The sequence below is a fragment of the Scyliorhinus canicula genome, chromosome 28, assembly GCF_902713615.1.
Source record: "Scyliorhinus canicula chromosome 28, sScyCan1.1, whole genome shotgun sequence".
Lineage (NCBI taxonomy): Eukaryota > Metazoa > Chordata > Chondrichthyes > Carcharhiniformes > Scyliorhinidae > Scyliorhinus > Scyliorhinus canicula.
In genome coordinates, this window is record NC_052173.1 from 15,843,127 (window position 1) to 15,855,290 (window position 12,164).

At 51.3% G+C, this 12,164-nt stretch overlaps 1 protein-coding gene across 8 annotated transcripts in view; it reads left to right on the forward strand.

Moving 5' to 3' along the window:
• Nucleotides 1–1,689: 1,689 nt before the first annotated feature.
• The window catches only part of LOC119958175 (RNA-binding motif, single-stranded-interacting protein 2-like), a 244,387-nt gene continuing 233,912 nt past the window's right edge, over nt 1,690–12,164 (forward strand). For 6 of the 8 annotated variants that reach the window (XM_038786518.1, XM_038786517.1, XM_038786513.1 and 3 more), the window contains exon 1: nt 1,690–1,815. In XM_038786518.1, the coding sequence (XP_038642446.1) occupies nt 1,750–1,815 (66 nt within the window). In that variant the 5' untranslated portion in view covers nt 1,690–1,749. Of the gene's footprint in view, nt 1,816–10,742; nt 11,325–12,164 lie in introns of those variants that run through there. The other 2 variants (XM_038786516.1, XM_038786515.1) reach the window with 2 other exon arrangements.

The window sequence follows — 12,164 nt, forward strand, 5'->3', positions numbered from 1 at the left end:
GAATAGAACCCGTGCTGTTGCCGTCACTCCACATCTCCTCCTCAAAGGGGGAAAAAAGACTATTGTCCTTGGCAACTATGTTGACTTTCACTTTTCTCTGAGATAGAAGATGTCGCGGAAATTCCTCAGTGTTTCAGCATGGAATGTGACCAGCATTGTTTCAGGAAGGACTCTATCCATTTTCTTCATTTCCCTGGCAGGCTGATGGCCTATCTCAATTGTCTGACGTGGCAAGATGGGCATTGGAATATGGAACTTGGCTTCCTAGTATCTTGCTGGTTAGTCAAACTCGGCATTCCCTTGATCAGTTCAACCCTTCCCACCTCATCCTCAGGCTCCCAGAGGTGAAGGCCTCAGCATCTAGACTCCCCAGTGGTGTGAGCAGATGTCCGTAATCCAGGGGCAATGTTCAACCTCCAATCGCTCCTGTGGTGAGTAAGAAAGAAAGCCTTGCATTTCTGTAGCACCTTTCACTACCTCAGGACGTCCGAGTAGGCTTCACAGCCAATGACGTACTTTTTTTTTGGAGTAGTGCAGGAGGAAACGTGGCAGCCAATTTGCGCACAGCAAGATCCCGTAAACCACAATGTGATCATAACCCGATTCTCATTTTTTAGTCCTGTTGGTCAAGGGGCGAAGAATGGCCAGGATGTCGGGGCGACACCCACCTATTTTCTTTAAAGGAATGCTATGGTATCTTGTATATCCACCTGAAAGCGCAGATGGGATGTTGATTTAATGATTGATCCGAAAGACGGCACTTCTGACAATGCGGCACTCCCTCAGTACTGCACTGCGAGCTTCGGCCTAGATTTTAAGGTCCATCTCTGGAATGGGACTGGAACCCATGGCCTTCTTTCCACAATCACAGCCTCCCGTCAGGTGGTGGCATAGTGGTACTGTCACTGGACTAGTAATCCAGTAACCCAGCGTAATGGGGACCCGGGTAACGATGGAGACCCGGGTTCGAATCCCACCATTGCAGATGATGGAATTCTCTGGGTGGGGGGCTTCAATGTCCATCACCAACAATGGCTCGGTAGCACCACCACTAAGTGAGTTGGCCAAGACCTAATTGGCATCGCTGCGAGACTGAGCCTGCAGCAGGTGGCGAGCGAACCAGCAAGAGGGTAAAAAAAACTACTTGACCTCATCCTCACCAATCCTGCCGACTGGTAAGAATGACCGCTACATGTCTTGTATACTTGCATCTTAAAATAGAACACCAGTAGAAACTAGGAAGTAAGAATACTAATGCGAACTAGTCTCGTACACCCCAAAATAGAATTCCTGTAAAACTGGGAAGTAAGAATACTGGTCTGAACTGGTCTTGTATACTTTATAATGGGACACCAGTAACACAGGGACATAAGGATACTGGTCTGAACTGGTCTTGTATACTTTATAATGGGACACCAGTAAAACAGGGAAATAAGAATATTGGTCTGAACTGGTCTTGTATAATTTAAAATGGGACACCAGTAGAAAGCGGGAAGTAGGAATACTGGTCTGAATTTATTTTCCCTATTGGCCTATCCAGGAGGGCTGGGAACATGTCTCAAACGTCCTCTGCCCCAAAATTGGAAATTCAACCTGGCCAGCAGGGGGGTTGGCGAGTAAAGGTTGGAAAGACTGGCGCTAGGACCCTGCCAGTGCGAACGAGCAATGCTCATTCCCAGTTCAGTTCATTCCAACTTCCCTTCCTGACGTCAGCCTCCTCCCCGGGCTTGGATTTGACATTAAAAGAAAATGTTGCTGTCGGTTCCACGGGGCGGATTTACCCCTTATCCCTACCCCAACCGTTCATCAAAGAAGGTAAAGCTGAGCAGCAAGCAGTAGAGAGAGACACTGCTTCAGTCTGACCTCTGGGCTCAGAGGCAGTGGTGGTGAAGTGGGACTGGGGAGGGGATTGTGTGTGTGTGTGAACCAGGAGGGGGGGGGGGGGGGGGGGTTGATGTTTCGACCTCAGCACTTTTCTCTCTCTCTCTCTGAGCACTTTTGCAAACAGTTTGGATCGTGATGTTTTTTTTTAAACCACTTGGAAGGGGAAAGTTGACTTGGTTCCAGGTTTTTGTTGATGTTGCGAATCTCCAACGTGGGCGAAAGTTTCTCCCAAAGGTGGGCGAGAGGAGGGGAGGAGGGGGGATTTAATTTGTCCCCGGCTGTGATTTCCAAAATGTCCCTTCACATACAGAAAGGAGGAGGAGGGTGTGAGAAGTGTTGCTGAGAATGGGAGATTGGTATCTTGCTTGTATTAAAAAATATATAATATAGAGAGACACACACACACAGAGTGAAAGTCACTATGTTGCCTCCTTTTCTCTCGTCTGGGGCAAAGAAGCGAAGCTCTGTTTTGGAAATGAGAAGAACCGTTCGTTATCAAAGTCCAAGTGTTTCTTTTCTGTTCAAAACATGCATGTTTGTTTTTGTGAAATGTATCAAAATGTTTGATGTTCCCAGAGAATCTTGATCAGTTTCTGGGCGAACTTGTGTTGGTTAAACTCTCTCTCTCTCTCTCTTATTAGATAGCCAGGGACAGACAGACAGAGAGAGATGGATGGGGGGGGGGGGGGGGGGGCACACATTGTCAATGACTGACTCTCTCACTATTCCAGCAGTTGCTGCACCCTATCTCACCTGATCACCCCCCTCTCCCCCACACACACAATGATCTTTGACAGTCTCGGGTAGCAGGTATATAGGAGGATTGTGAACGTCTCATGTCTCTGGTGGATTGCATTTGCCTTGTTCAACGTGCAGGCTGGGCTGGCTTGCCCACAGTGTATTCAGGGTGTAAGTGTGTGTCCTCCTCTTTCGCCTGACACCTCGCTGCTTCTAACTTGGGAAGCCAGGGCGGGGGAAGTCGATGTTGCAGTCAGCTCCCTGCGATAGGTTGAGCTTTCTGTCTCTCGAGCGGGGCTGGGAGGTACGCCATTCGGCCCCTCTTGGAAATGCGTCTGGCTCGCGTGATTTAACTTTTCAGTGGTGCTGACTGAAATGAACCTGGTCTTGCCAGTTCGTTTCTATCATTTGGGCGCACAATACCCTGGAAACATCAGACTTCGTATGTGCCTGTCTCACTCCGTCTCTCTGCCTGTGTTCCTATCTGTTCCTGTGTTCTTGTCGGCCTGTGTGTGTGTTTGTACGACCGAGTTCCTGTGTGAGTGTGTGTCTGTGAGTGTGTGGTTTCTGTTTCTTCCTGTGTGCCTGTCTTGGGTGGATTTTTGTGCTTGAGTTCCTGTGTTTGTGTTCCTGAGTTCTTGTGTGTCTGTGTTCCTGTCTACGTGTGAGTCTATTCCTGGGTGTCTGTATTCCTGAGGGCCTGTGTTCCCGGGTTCCTGTGTGAGTGTGCGCCTGTGTTCCCGTGTTGAGTGTGTGCCTGTGTTCCTGGGTTCCTGTGTTGAGTGTGTGCCTGTGTTCCCGGGTTCCCGTGTTGAGTGTGTGCCTGTGTTCCTGTGTGAGTGTGTCCCTGTGTTCCCGGGTTCCTGTGTGCATGTGTTCCTGGGTTCCTGTGTGAGTGTGTGCCTGTGTTCCCGGGTTCCTGTATGATTGTGTGCCTGTGTTCCCGGGTAACTGTGTTCCCGGGTTCCTGTGTGCCTGCGTTCCTGTGTTCCCGTGTTAGTGTGTGCCTGTGTTCCTGTGTGAGTGTGTGCCTGTGTTCCCGGGTTCCTGTATGATTGTGTGCCTGTGTTCCCGGGTAACTGTGTTCCCGGGTTCCTGTGTGCCTGCGTTCCTGTGTTCCCGTGTTAGTGTGTGCCTGTGTTCCTGTGTGAGTGTGTGCCTGTGTTCCCGGGTTCCTGTATGATTGTGTGCCTGTGTTCCCGGGTAACTGTGTTCCCGGGTTCCTGTGTGCCTGCGTTCCTGTGTTCCCGTGTTAGTGTGTGCCTGTGTTCCTGTGTGAGTGTGTGCCTGTGTTCCCGGGTTCCTGTGTGCCTGCGTTCCTGTGTTCCCGTGTTCCTGTGTGAGTGTGTGCCTGTGTTCCCGGGTTCCTATATGGATTTTGCTATGAGTGAGTGTGTGAGATCGAGTCCATTCCGATGCCTGAAGAGACGGACTTCAAAAGAGTGAATGAAGTTAAACACCCAGGATGAAAAAATCAATAACAGTTAACTGTCTAAAATATATAGTGTGGGTAGAGCGTTTACAATAGGTATCTGTAACGGAAATCTCCCAGCTTGTTATTCCTCAGTAGTTCAACAACTGACTTGGTTTGATCACTTTAATCCCCCCTCGCCTTCCTGTCGACCCCTTGGTTTGACTATGTGTTGCTATCCACATCAGACTTGTCCACCTGCTGTGTAGGTTGAAGATTTTCAAACTCTTTGTGTGTTAAGATGTTGCACTCATTGCCGAGATCTTGGTCATTTCACTTTTGAAACACTTACAAAAAGGACACTGGAAAAGCTTTGCATGCGCCTCAAATACCATGGGGGAAAGTGTGGTCAGTTATTAATAGCCTGAATAAACCCCCAGAACAAGGTGAACAAAAGTAACCTTTCTTTTGAAAGGGGGAGGGAATTGAATTAACTGGTGGAACAAAATTGAACAAAATAATCCACTGGTGACTCGTGGTTGGGTGATTTCAAGTTTTAAAACACTTCCTGACTCCCAGTAGAATTGGAAGATTGGCACAGGGAGAGGTTAAATACCCGGGTGTATTTCAATTCGTACCAACTGAGAAAAAGTGTCATTGGGGGGCTCAGCAGGAAACAGCTGTCATGGTACAGGGGGGCTGGGGTAATCTGCCAATTGGCATTAATGTTACTGGAGTGGCTGTTTGAGGAGGGGGTCACCATTATAAATCAAATATACAGCACAGAAAACAGCCCATTTTTTCCTTGGAAGATGTCTGCCCTTGTGATGGTACCCCACACACCTTCGCTCCCTTCATTATTCCCTCCCTCCTGCTCTCTCCCTCTCTCTCCCTCTCTGGCTGTCAGGAACCAGAGGTGCCTCTTCCCTGGAATCAAGCTTGTCCTTTGAATAAAAGTGCGCATGCCAACACACACACAAACGTGATAGTGGTGTGAGTACTCCCCCCCCCCCCACACACCTTGAGCTCCACTTGGTGCCACTTGGAGTGGGGGGAGACGAGATGGAACATAGAACAGTACAGCACAGTACAGGCCCTTCAGCCCACGATGTTGTGCTGACCATTTATCCGAATCTAAGATCAACCTAACCTACACTCCTTCAATTTACTGCTGTCCATGTGCATAAGAGTCGCTTAAATGTCCCTAATGACTCTGACTCCACCACCTCTGCTGGCAGTGCATTCCACACATCTACCACTCTCTGTGTAAAGAACCTCCCTCTGACATCTCCCCTATACCTTCCTCCAATCACCTTAAAATTATGTCCCCTTGTGACAGCCATTTCCACCCTGGGGAAAAGTCTCTGGCTATCCACTCTATCCATGCCTCTCATCACCTTGTACACCTCTATCAAGTCACCTCTCTGCCTTCTTCACTCCAGTGAGAAAAGCCCTAGCTCCCTCAACCTCTCTTCATAAGACATGCCCTCCAATCCAGGCAGCATCCTGGTAAATCTCCTCTGTACCCTCTCCAAAGCATCCACATCCTTCCTATAATGAGACGACCAGAACTGGACACAATATTCCAAGTCTGGTCTAACTAGAGTTTTAAAAAGCTGCAGCAAAACCTCGCCGCTCTTAAACTCAATCCCCTTGTTAATGAAAGCCAACACACCGTACATCTTTTTAACAATCCTATCAACCTGGGTGGCAACTTTGAGGGATCTATGTATGTGGACCCCAAGATCTCTCTGTTCCTCCACACTTCCAAGAATCCTGCCTTTAACCCTGTATTCAGCGTTCAAATTCGACCTTCCAAAATGAATCACTTCACATTTATCAAGGTTGAACTCCATCTGCCACTTCTCAGCCCAGCTCTGCATCCTGTCAATGTTCTGTTGTAACCTGCAACAACCCTCAACACTATCTACAACTCCCCCAACCTTTGTGTCATCGGCAAACTTACTAACCCACCATTCCACTTCCTCATCCAAGTCATTTAGAAAAACCACAAAGAGCAGAGGTCCCAGAACAGATCCTTGCGGGACACCACTGGTCACCGACCTCCAGGCGGAATACTTTCCATCCACTACCACTCGCTGTCTTCTTTCGGCCAGTCAATTCTGTATCCAGACAGCCAAATTTCCTTGTATCCCATGCCCCCTATGCCCACTAACTTTCTGAATGAGCCTACCATGGGGAACCTTATCAAATGCCTTACTGAAATCCATATACACCACATCCACTGCCCGACCTTCATCAATGCGTCTCATCACATCCTCAAAGAATTCAATGAGGCTTGTGAGGCATGACCTGCCCCTCACAAAGCCATGCTGACTATCTTTAATCAAAATATGTTTTTTGAAATAATCATAAATCCTATCTCTCAGAATCCTTTCCAGTATTTTGCTCAGCACAGATGTAAGACTGATGGGTCTGTAATTCCCAGGGATTTCCCTATTCCCTTTCTTGAGCAGGGGAACAACATTCACCTCCCTCCAATCATCCAGTACTACTCCAGTGGAGAGTGAGGACGCAAAGATCATCACCAACGGCACAGCAATCTCCTCCCTCGCTTCCCGTAGTAACCTTGGGTATATCCCGTCAGGCCCAGGGGACTTATCCATCCTGATGCTTTTCAAAATTTCCAGCACGTCCTCCTTCTTAATATCAACCTGTTCAAGTCTATTAACCTGGTTCACACTGTTCTCATGAGCAACAAGGTCCCTCTCTCTAGTGAATACTGAAGCAAAGTATTCATTTAGGGCCTCCCCCATCTCCTCAGACTCTAGGCACAAGTTCCCTCCACTATCGCTGATCGGCCGTACTCTCACTCTGATCATCCTCTTATTTCTCACATAAGTGTAGAACGCCTTATGGTTTTCCCTAATCCTTCCCGCCAGGGCTTTTTCATGCCCCCTTCTAGCTCTCCTCAGTCCATTTTTGAGTTCCTTCCTGGCTACCTTGTAACCCTCTAGAGCCGAGTCAGATCCTTGCTTCCTCAACCTTGCATAAGCTTCCTACTTCCTCTTGACTAGAAGCTCCACTTCTCTTGTCATCCAAGGCTCCTTCACCTTACCATTCCTTCCTCGTCTCAGTGGGACAAAACAATTCAGCACTCGCAGCAAGTGCTCCTTAAACAATCCCCACATTACTGTTGTGCATTTCCCCAAGAACAATTGCTCCAACTTTATGCTCCTCAGCTCCTGTCTAATAGCAGTATAATTTCCCCTCCCTCAATTAAATACCTTCCCATACTGTCTGTTCCTATCCCTCTCCATGACTATGGTAAAGGCCAAGGAGTTGTGGTCACTGTCACCGAAATGCTCTCCCACCGAGACATCTGACACCCGGCCTGGTTCGTTGCCGAGCACCAAGTCCAATATGGCCTCCCCCCGAGTTGGCCTATCTCCATATTGAGTCAGGAATCCTTCCTGTACACACCTGACAAAATCTGCTCCATCCAAACCATTTGCACTAAGGGGGTTCCAGTCAATATTAGGGAAGTTGAAGTCACCCAGAGTTGGGGAGAATGGAGGGAGAAATTACCCCGCAGATGGAGGTGAGCATTTGAAACATGTGCCCACCCCCCCCTCCCATTGCTGAAATATTAATTTCAGCATCGGTTTGGCATTCCAAGCGAGATTGTGAGTGTGTGTGTGAGGGTGAGGAGAATATGAGGGTGTTGCAGGGTGAGGAGGGAGTCAGTGTGTTGGTTTTGTGTCGCCGGACCATGGGTGAAATGGATTAATGGACAGTGCTGTTTTGTTTTTGGGGATGCAGGGGTCAGGAGGGTCTCTGGTTGTCACAAAGCAGAAAGCAGGGCCCCCCAATACCCAGTGGGATGATGGGAGGAGATTCGAGTCAACTTTCATCCGCCTCTGGAGAAAGGTCATCGAGACTTTTCACTTTTTTCATTGAATTTACAGTGCAGAAGGAGGCCATTCGGCCCATCGAGACTGCACTGGCTCTTGGAAAGAGCACCCTATCCCCATAACCCAGTAACCCCACTTTTGGAATTTTGGACACTAAGGGAAATTTATCATGGCCAATCCACCTAACCTGCACATCTTTGGACTGTGGGAGGAAACCGGAGCACCCGGAGGAAACCCACGCACACACGGGGACGATGTGCAGACTCCGCACAGACAGTGACCCAAGCCGGAATCGAACCTGGGACCCTGGAGCTGTGAAGCAACAGTGCTAACCACTAGGCTACCATGCTGCCCTTTTCTCTCCACGCAGATGCTGCCAGACTTTGTTTCACCAACATTCTCTGTTTTCATTTCAACTTTTACTCAGGCTGGGGGGGGATTTGAATTGTTGCCCAATTTTAGGGCGGAGAGAGGCAAAAAAGAAAGTGGGATCAAGAGAATTTCAGGAACAGATTAGGGCATGGATTTTAGCATAGGTTGTCTTTAATTTAACAAATCAATTTAACACCAAAACTCTCAATTGGTTTGCTGGACGGGATGGGGGGGTGGGGGGAGAGATTTGTTTTGTGGGTGTTAAGATATTCAATTCATCACCCAATGGAGGGAGGGGAAACAGTTCGAAAAAAACTGGGAACCACGAGTACTGATCTAACTGGAAAGGCAATTTTTACTTTTTGTCTAAAGGGAGGTTGCACACGGCGTGTAGATTACCTTCCTGAGCAAAATGCATCAGGAGGAAGTTAGGAAGACGGCGGCAAGATCAGTTGTAAAATATCGAGACATGAAGAGGGGCTGGGAGGTGTTGGCCACAAGGAGTTTTTGCAAAGCGATGATGTTGCCACTCACTGCATGCTGTTCTGTGAGACACTATTGACATTGTCCTACCTCAACTGTTTCATTATTAACCAGTGGGGGGGCTGCTCCCTATTAAACTATCGACCAGGCAGGATCTTCCAAGTTTCAGAGGCTATCGCTGTCAAGATCCGCGGCATATCTGTGCCCCACCCTGGGTGTGCATTCAGCTCCAGTTCAAACCTATCCCCAGGTGCCCGCACTGGGGGCTGTGTGAAGGCAGCCACCCAGCTCATTGCCCAAATTCCAGCTCTCCCTGTCAGTGACCTGGGGGCTGTCAGTGACCTGGGTGGGATTGGGTGGGATTGGGGGGGGGGGGGGGGGCTGTCAGTGACCTGGGGGGGGGGGGGGCTGTCAGTGACCTGGGTGGGCTGTCAGTGACCTGGGTGGGATGGGGGGGGGGGGTGCTGTCAGTGACCTGGGTGGGATGGGGTGGGCTGTCAGTGACCTGGGTGGGATGGGGGGGGGGGCTGTCAGTGACCTGGGTGGGATGGGGGGGGGGCTGTCAGTGACCTGGGTGGGATGGGGGGGGGGGGCTGTCAGTGACCTGGGTGGGATGCGGGGGGGGCTGTCAGTGGCCTGGGTGGGATGCGGGGTGGGGGGGGGGGGCTGTCAGTGACCTGGGTGGGATGGGGGGGGGGGCTGTCAGTGACCTGGGTGGGCTGTCAGTGACCTGGGTGGGATGCGGGGGGGGGGGGGGTGCTGTCAGTGACCTGGGTGGGATGGGGGGGGGGCTGTCAGTGGCCTGGGTGGGATGCGGGGTGGGGGGGGGGGGTGCTGTCAGTGACCTGGGTGGGATGGGTGGGGGGGGGGGCTGTCAGTGACCTGGGTGGGATGGGGGGGGGGCTGTCAGTGACCTGGGTGTGGTGGGATGGGGGGGCTGTCAGTGACCTGGGTGTGGTGGGATGGGGGGGCTGTCAGTGACCTGGGTGAGGTGGGATGGGGGGGCTGTCAGTGGCCTGGGTGGGATGCGGGGGGGGGGCTGTCAGTGGCCTGGGTGGGATGCGGGGGGGGGTGCTGTCAGTGACCTGGGTGGGATGGGGCGGGGGGCTGTCAGTGACCTGGGGGGGGGGGGCTGTCAGTGACCTGGGTGGGATGGGGGGGGGTGCTGTCAGTGACCTGGGTGGGATGGGGGGGGCTGTCAGTGACCTGGGTGGGGGGGGGGCTGTCAGTGACCTGGGTGGGGTGGGATGGGGGGGCTGTCAGTGATCTGGGTGGGATGGGGGGGGGGGCTGTCAGTGACCTGGGTGGGGGGGATGGGGGGGCTGTCAGTGACCTGGGTGTGGTGGGATGGGGGGGCCGTCAGTGACCTGGGTGGGGGGGATGGGGGGGGGGGCTGTCAGTGACCTGGGTGGGGGGGGGGGGATGGGGGAGGGCTGTCTGTGACCTGGGTGGGGGGGATGGGGGGCTGTCAGTGACCTGAGTGGGGGGGGGGGGATGGGGGGGGCTGTCAGTGACCTGGGTGGGGTGGGATGGGGGGGCTGTTAGTGACCGGGGTGGGGTGGGTGGGGGGGGCAGGTCTATCTGTGACCTTCTCATTGTTACCTTCTTTGGGGGGGGGGGGGGTGTTTAATGTGGGTGAATGAGTTTGTGAGGGATGTTGGGGGAAAAGCTGGAGTGTCCGGGGTGGGGGACACTCAGGAAGTGGCCCTCCCCCTCCTCTCTCACAGGAAAATACTCACTGGCTGGACAGCCCAGGAACTCTTGGTGGGGGGCGGGGGGGGGGGGGGGGCGTTATTCTGGTGAAAAAGTCACCCAGTCAGCGCTGGAAACTTGGGAGCTCTTTTGGCAGAATGTCTGTTTCACAGATTTAATCCCAAGGAATTTCTGGTATGCATAAGCAGAGACAATTGATTCCAGTTTTCACAGGAGACAGGGGGAGGGTGTTGCTGCAGTGAGATTGAAGAGCTATTTGTCCCCGGGTCTGCCCTGGTGTACAGCCACCCCCTCTCCATTGGAGCAGGGGCTCATTTTCAATGTTCAGGCAGCAGGCGAGGGGTGTGAGAAGGAAGCGTCTCTCTTGACATGTTTTGTTAATGTATATTTGGGAGCTGTCACATGCCTGGCCATGATCCTCCCCTTGCTGTTCTAAGGAGTGGTTCAGTCTTAATGGGCAGAGCCTGAAACTGCAAGGAAATTGAAAGGGAACTGCAAGTATCTGAGAGGCGGGAGGAGCTTCGGGGGCTTTTTTCTCTTAACCCCCTCCCTGTCTCAGTTGGTTTGGGAAATCAGATCTGGGAAGAACCAAGTGAAGTCCTCATCCTCAGAGCCCCTCTCGCCCCCCTTCCCCCCTCCCTCCCTCCCCTCCCTCTCCCCCCAAATACAATAAGATTCCCAGTTCTGATGCTTTCAAGGTGCCTTTTACTGTTGAGGACATTTCACCCAGAACAGCAACTATTGCTTGTGCTGATCTAGAGAAGGTGGGAGAGGGGGAGACGGCACTTGTAACCTGACCCAACATGATCTTTTCAAATGTTCCCGTAAGAATCCCATCAGCGAAGCAGGTAGGTTAATTCTTGTGTTTCCCCTGCATTTTCTCTCTCTCTCTCTCTCTTTTAGTTTTGTGTCCTTGTTGGCGATGTTATATGTTCTGCCCGGTTGCTTTCTCTTTTCTGCTCGCTGTCCCTTGCTTGCTTTTTAAAAAAAAAACATGAGATTTTAGATATTGAGAGGTCCACTTGCATGGGAATGTGTTATGGCTCTGGGGGGGGGGGGGGGGGCAAGCTGGGTGGCAATGCCACCCAGGGTCTTTTTCCTGCGCTCTTCAGAGTTCACCACCGCCCCCCCCCCCCCCCCCAACACAACGCGGTGTGCAATCTTCACTTTGTGGCCTGCACTTTGGGTTTCTCAGATGCCCTTGGGCAGGCACCCATTGTAAACAAGCTGAAATGGGACGTCCTGTACAAACATGACTGATAAGTCAATAATTGGTTTAGCTTTGCAGGTGCAGTGTCAGGGGATGGTCTTTGCCCTTTGGTCGAAGGCGGCAGCTGACCCAAGCTTGGGGACAGTTGCGGGCGTACAGCAGGGGCTGGGGGATGTTTTGGACACAGCACCCACATGATGTCACGGCAAAGTGGCACCCGTTGCATTTTACAATGTGAATGTTGCTTGTGGGACTGCAAATACCACGTTACTGCCACGAATGGTGTGTTAATGCCAGCAATGGCATATTGGTATGGTGCATTAATGCCAACAATGGCATATTGGTATGGTGCATTAATGCCAACAATGGCATATTGGTATGGTGCATTAATGCCAACAATGGCATATTGGTGTGGTGCATTAATGCCAACAATGGCGTATTGGTATGGTGCGTTAATGCCAACAATGGCATATTGGTG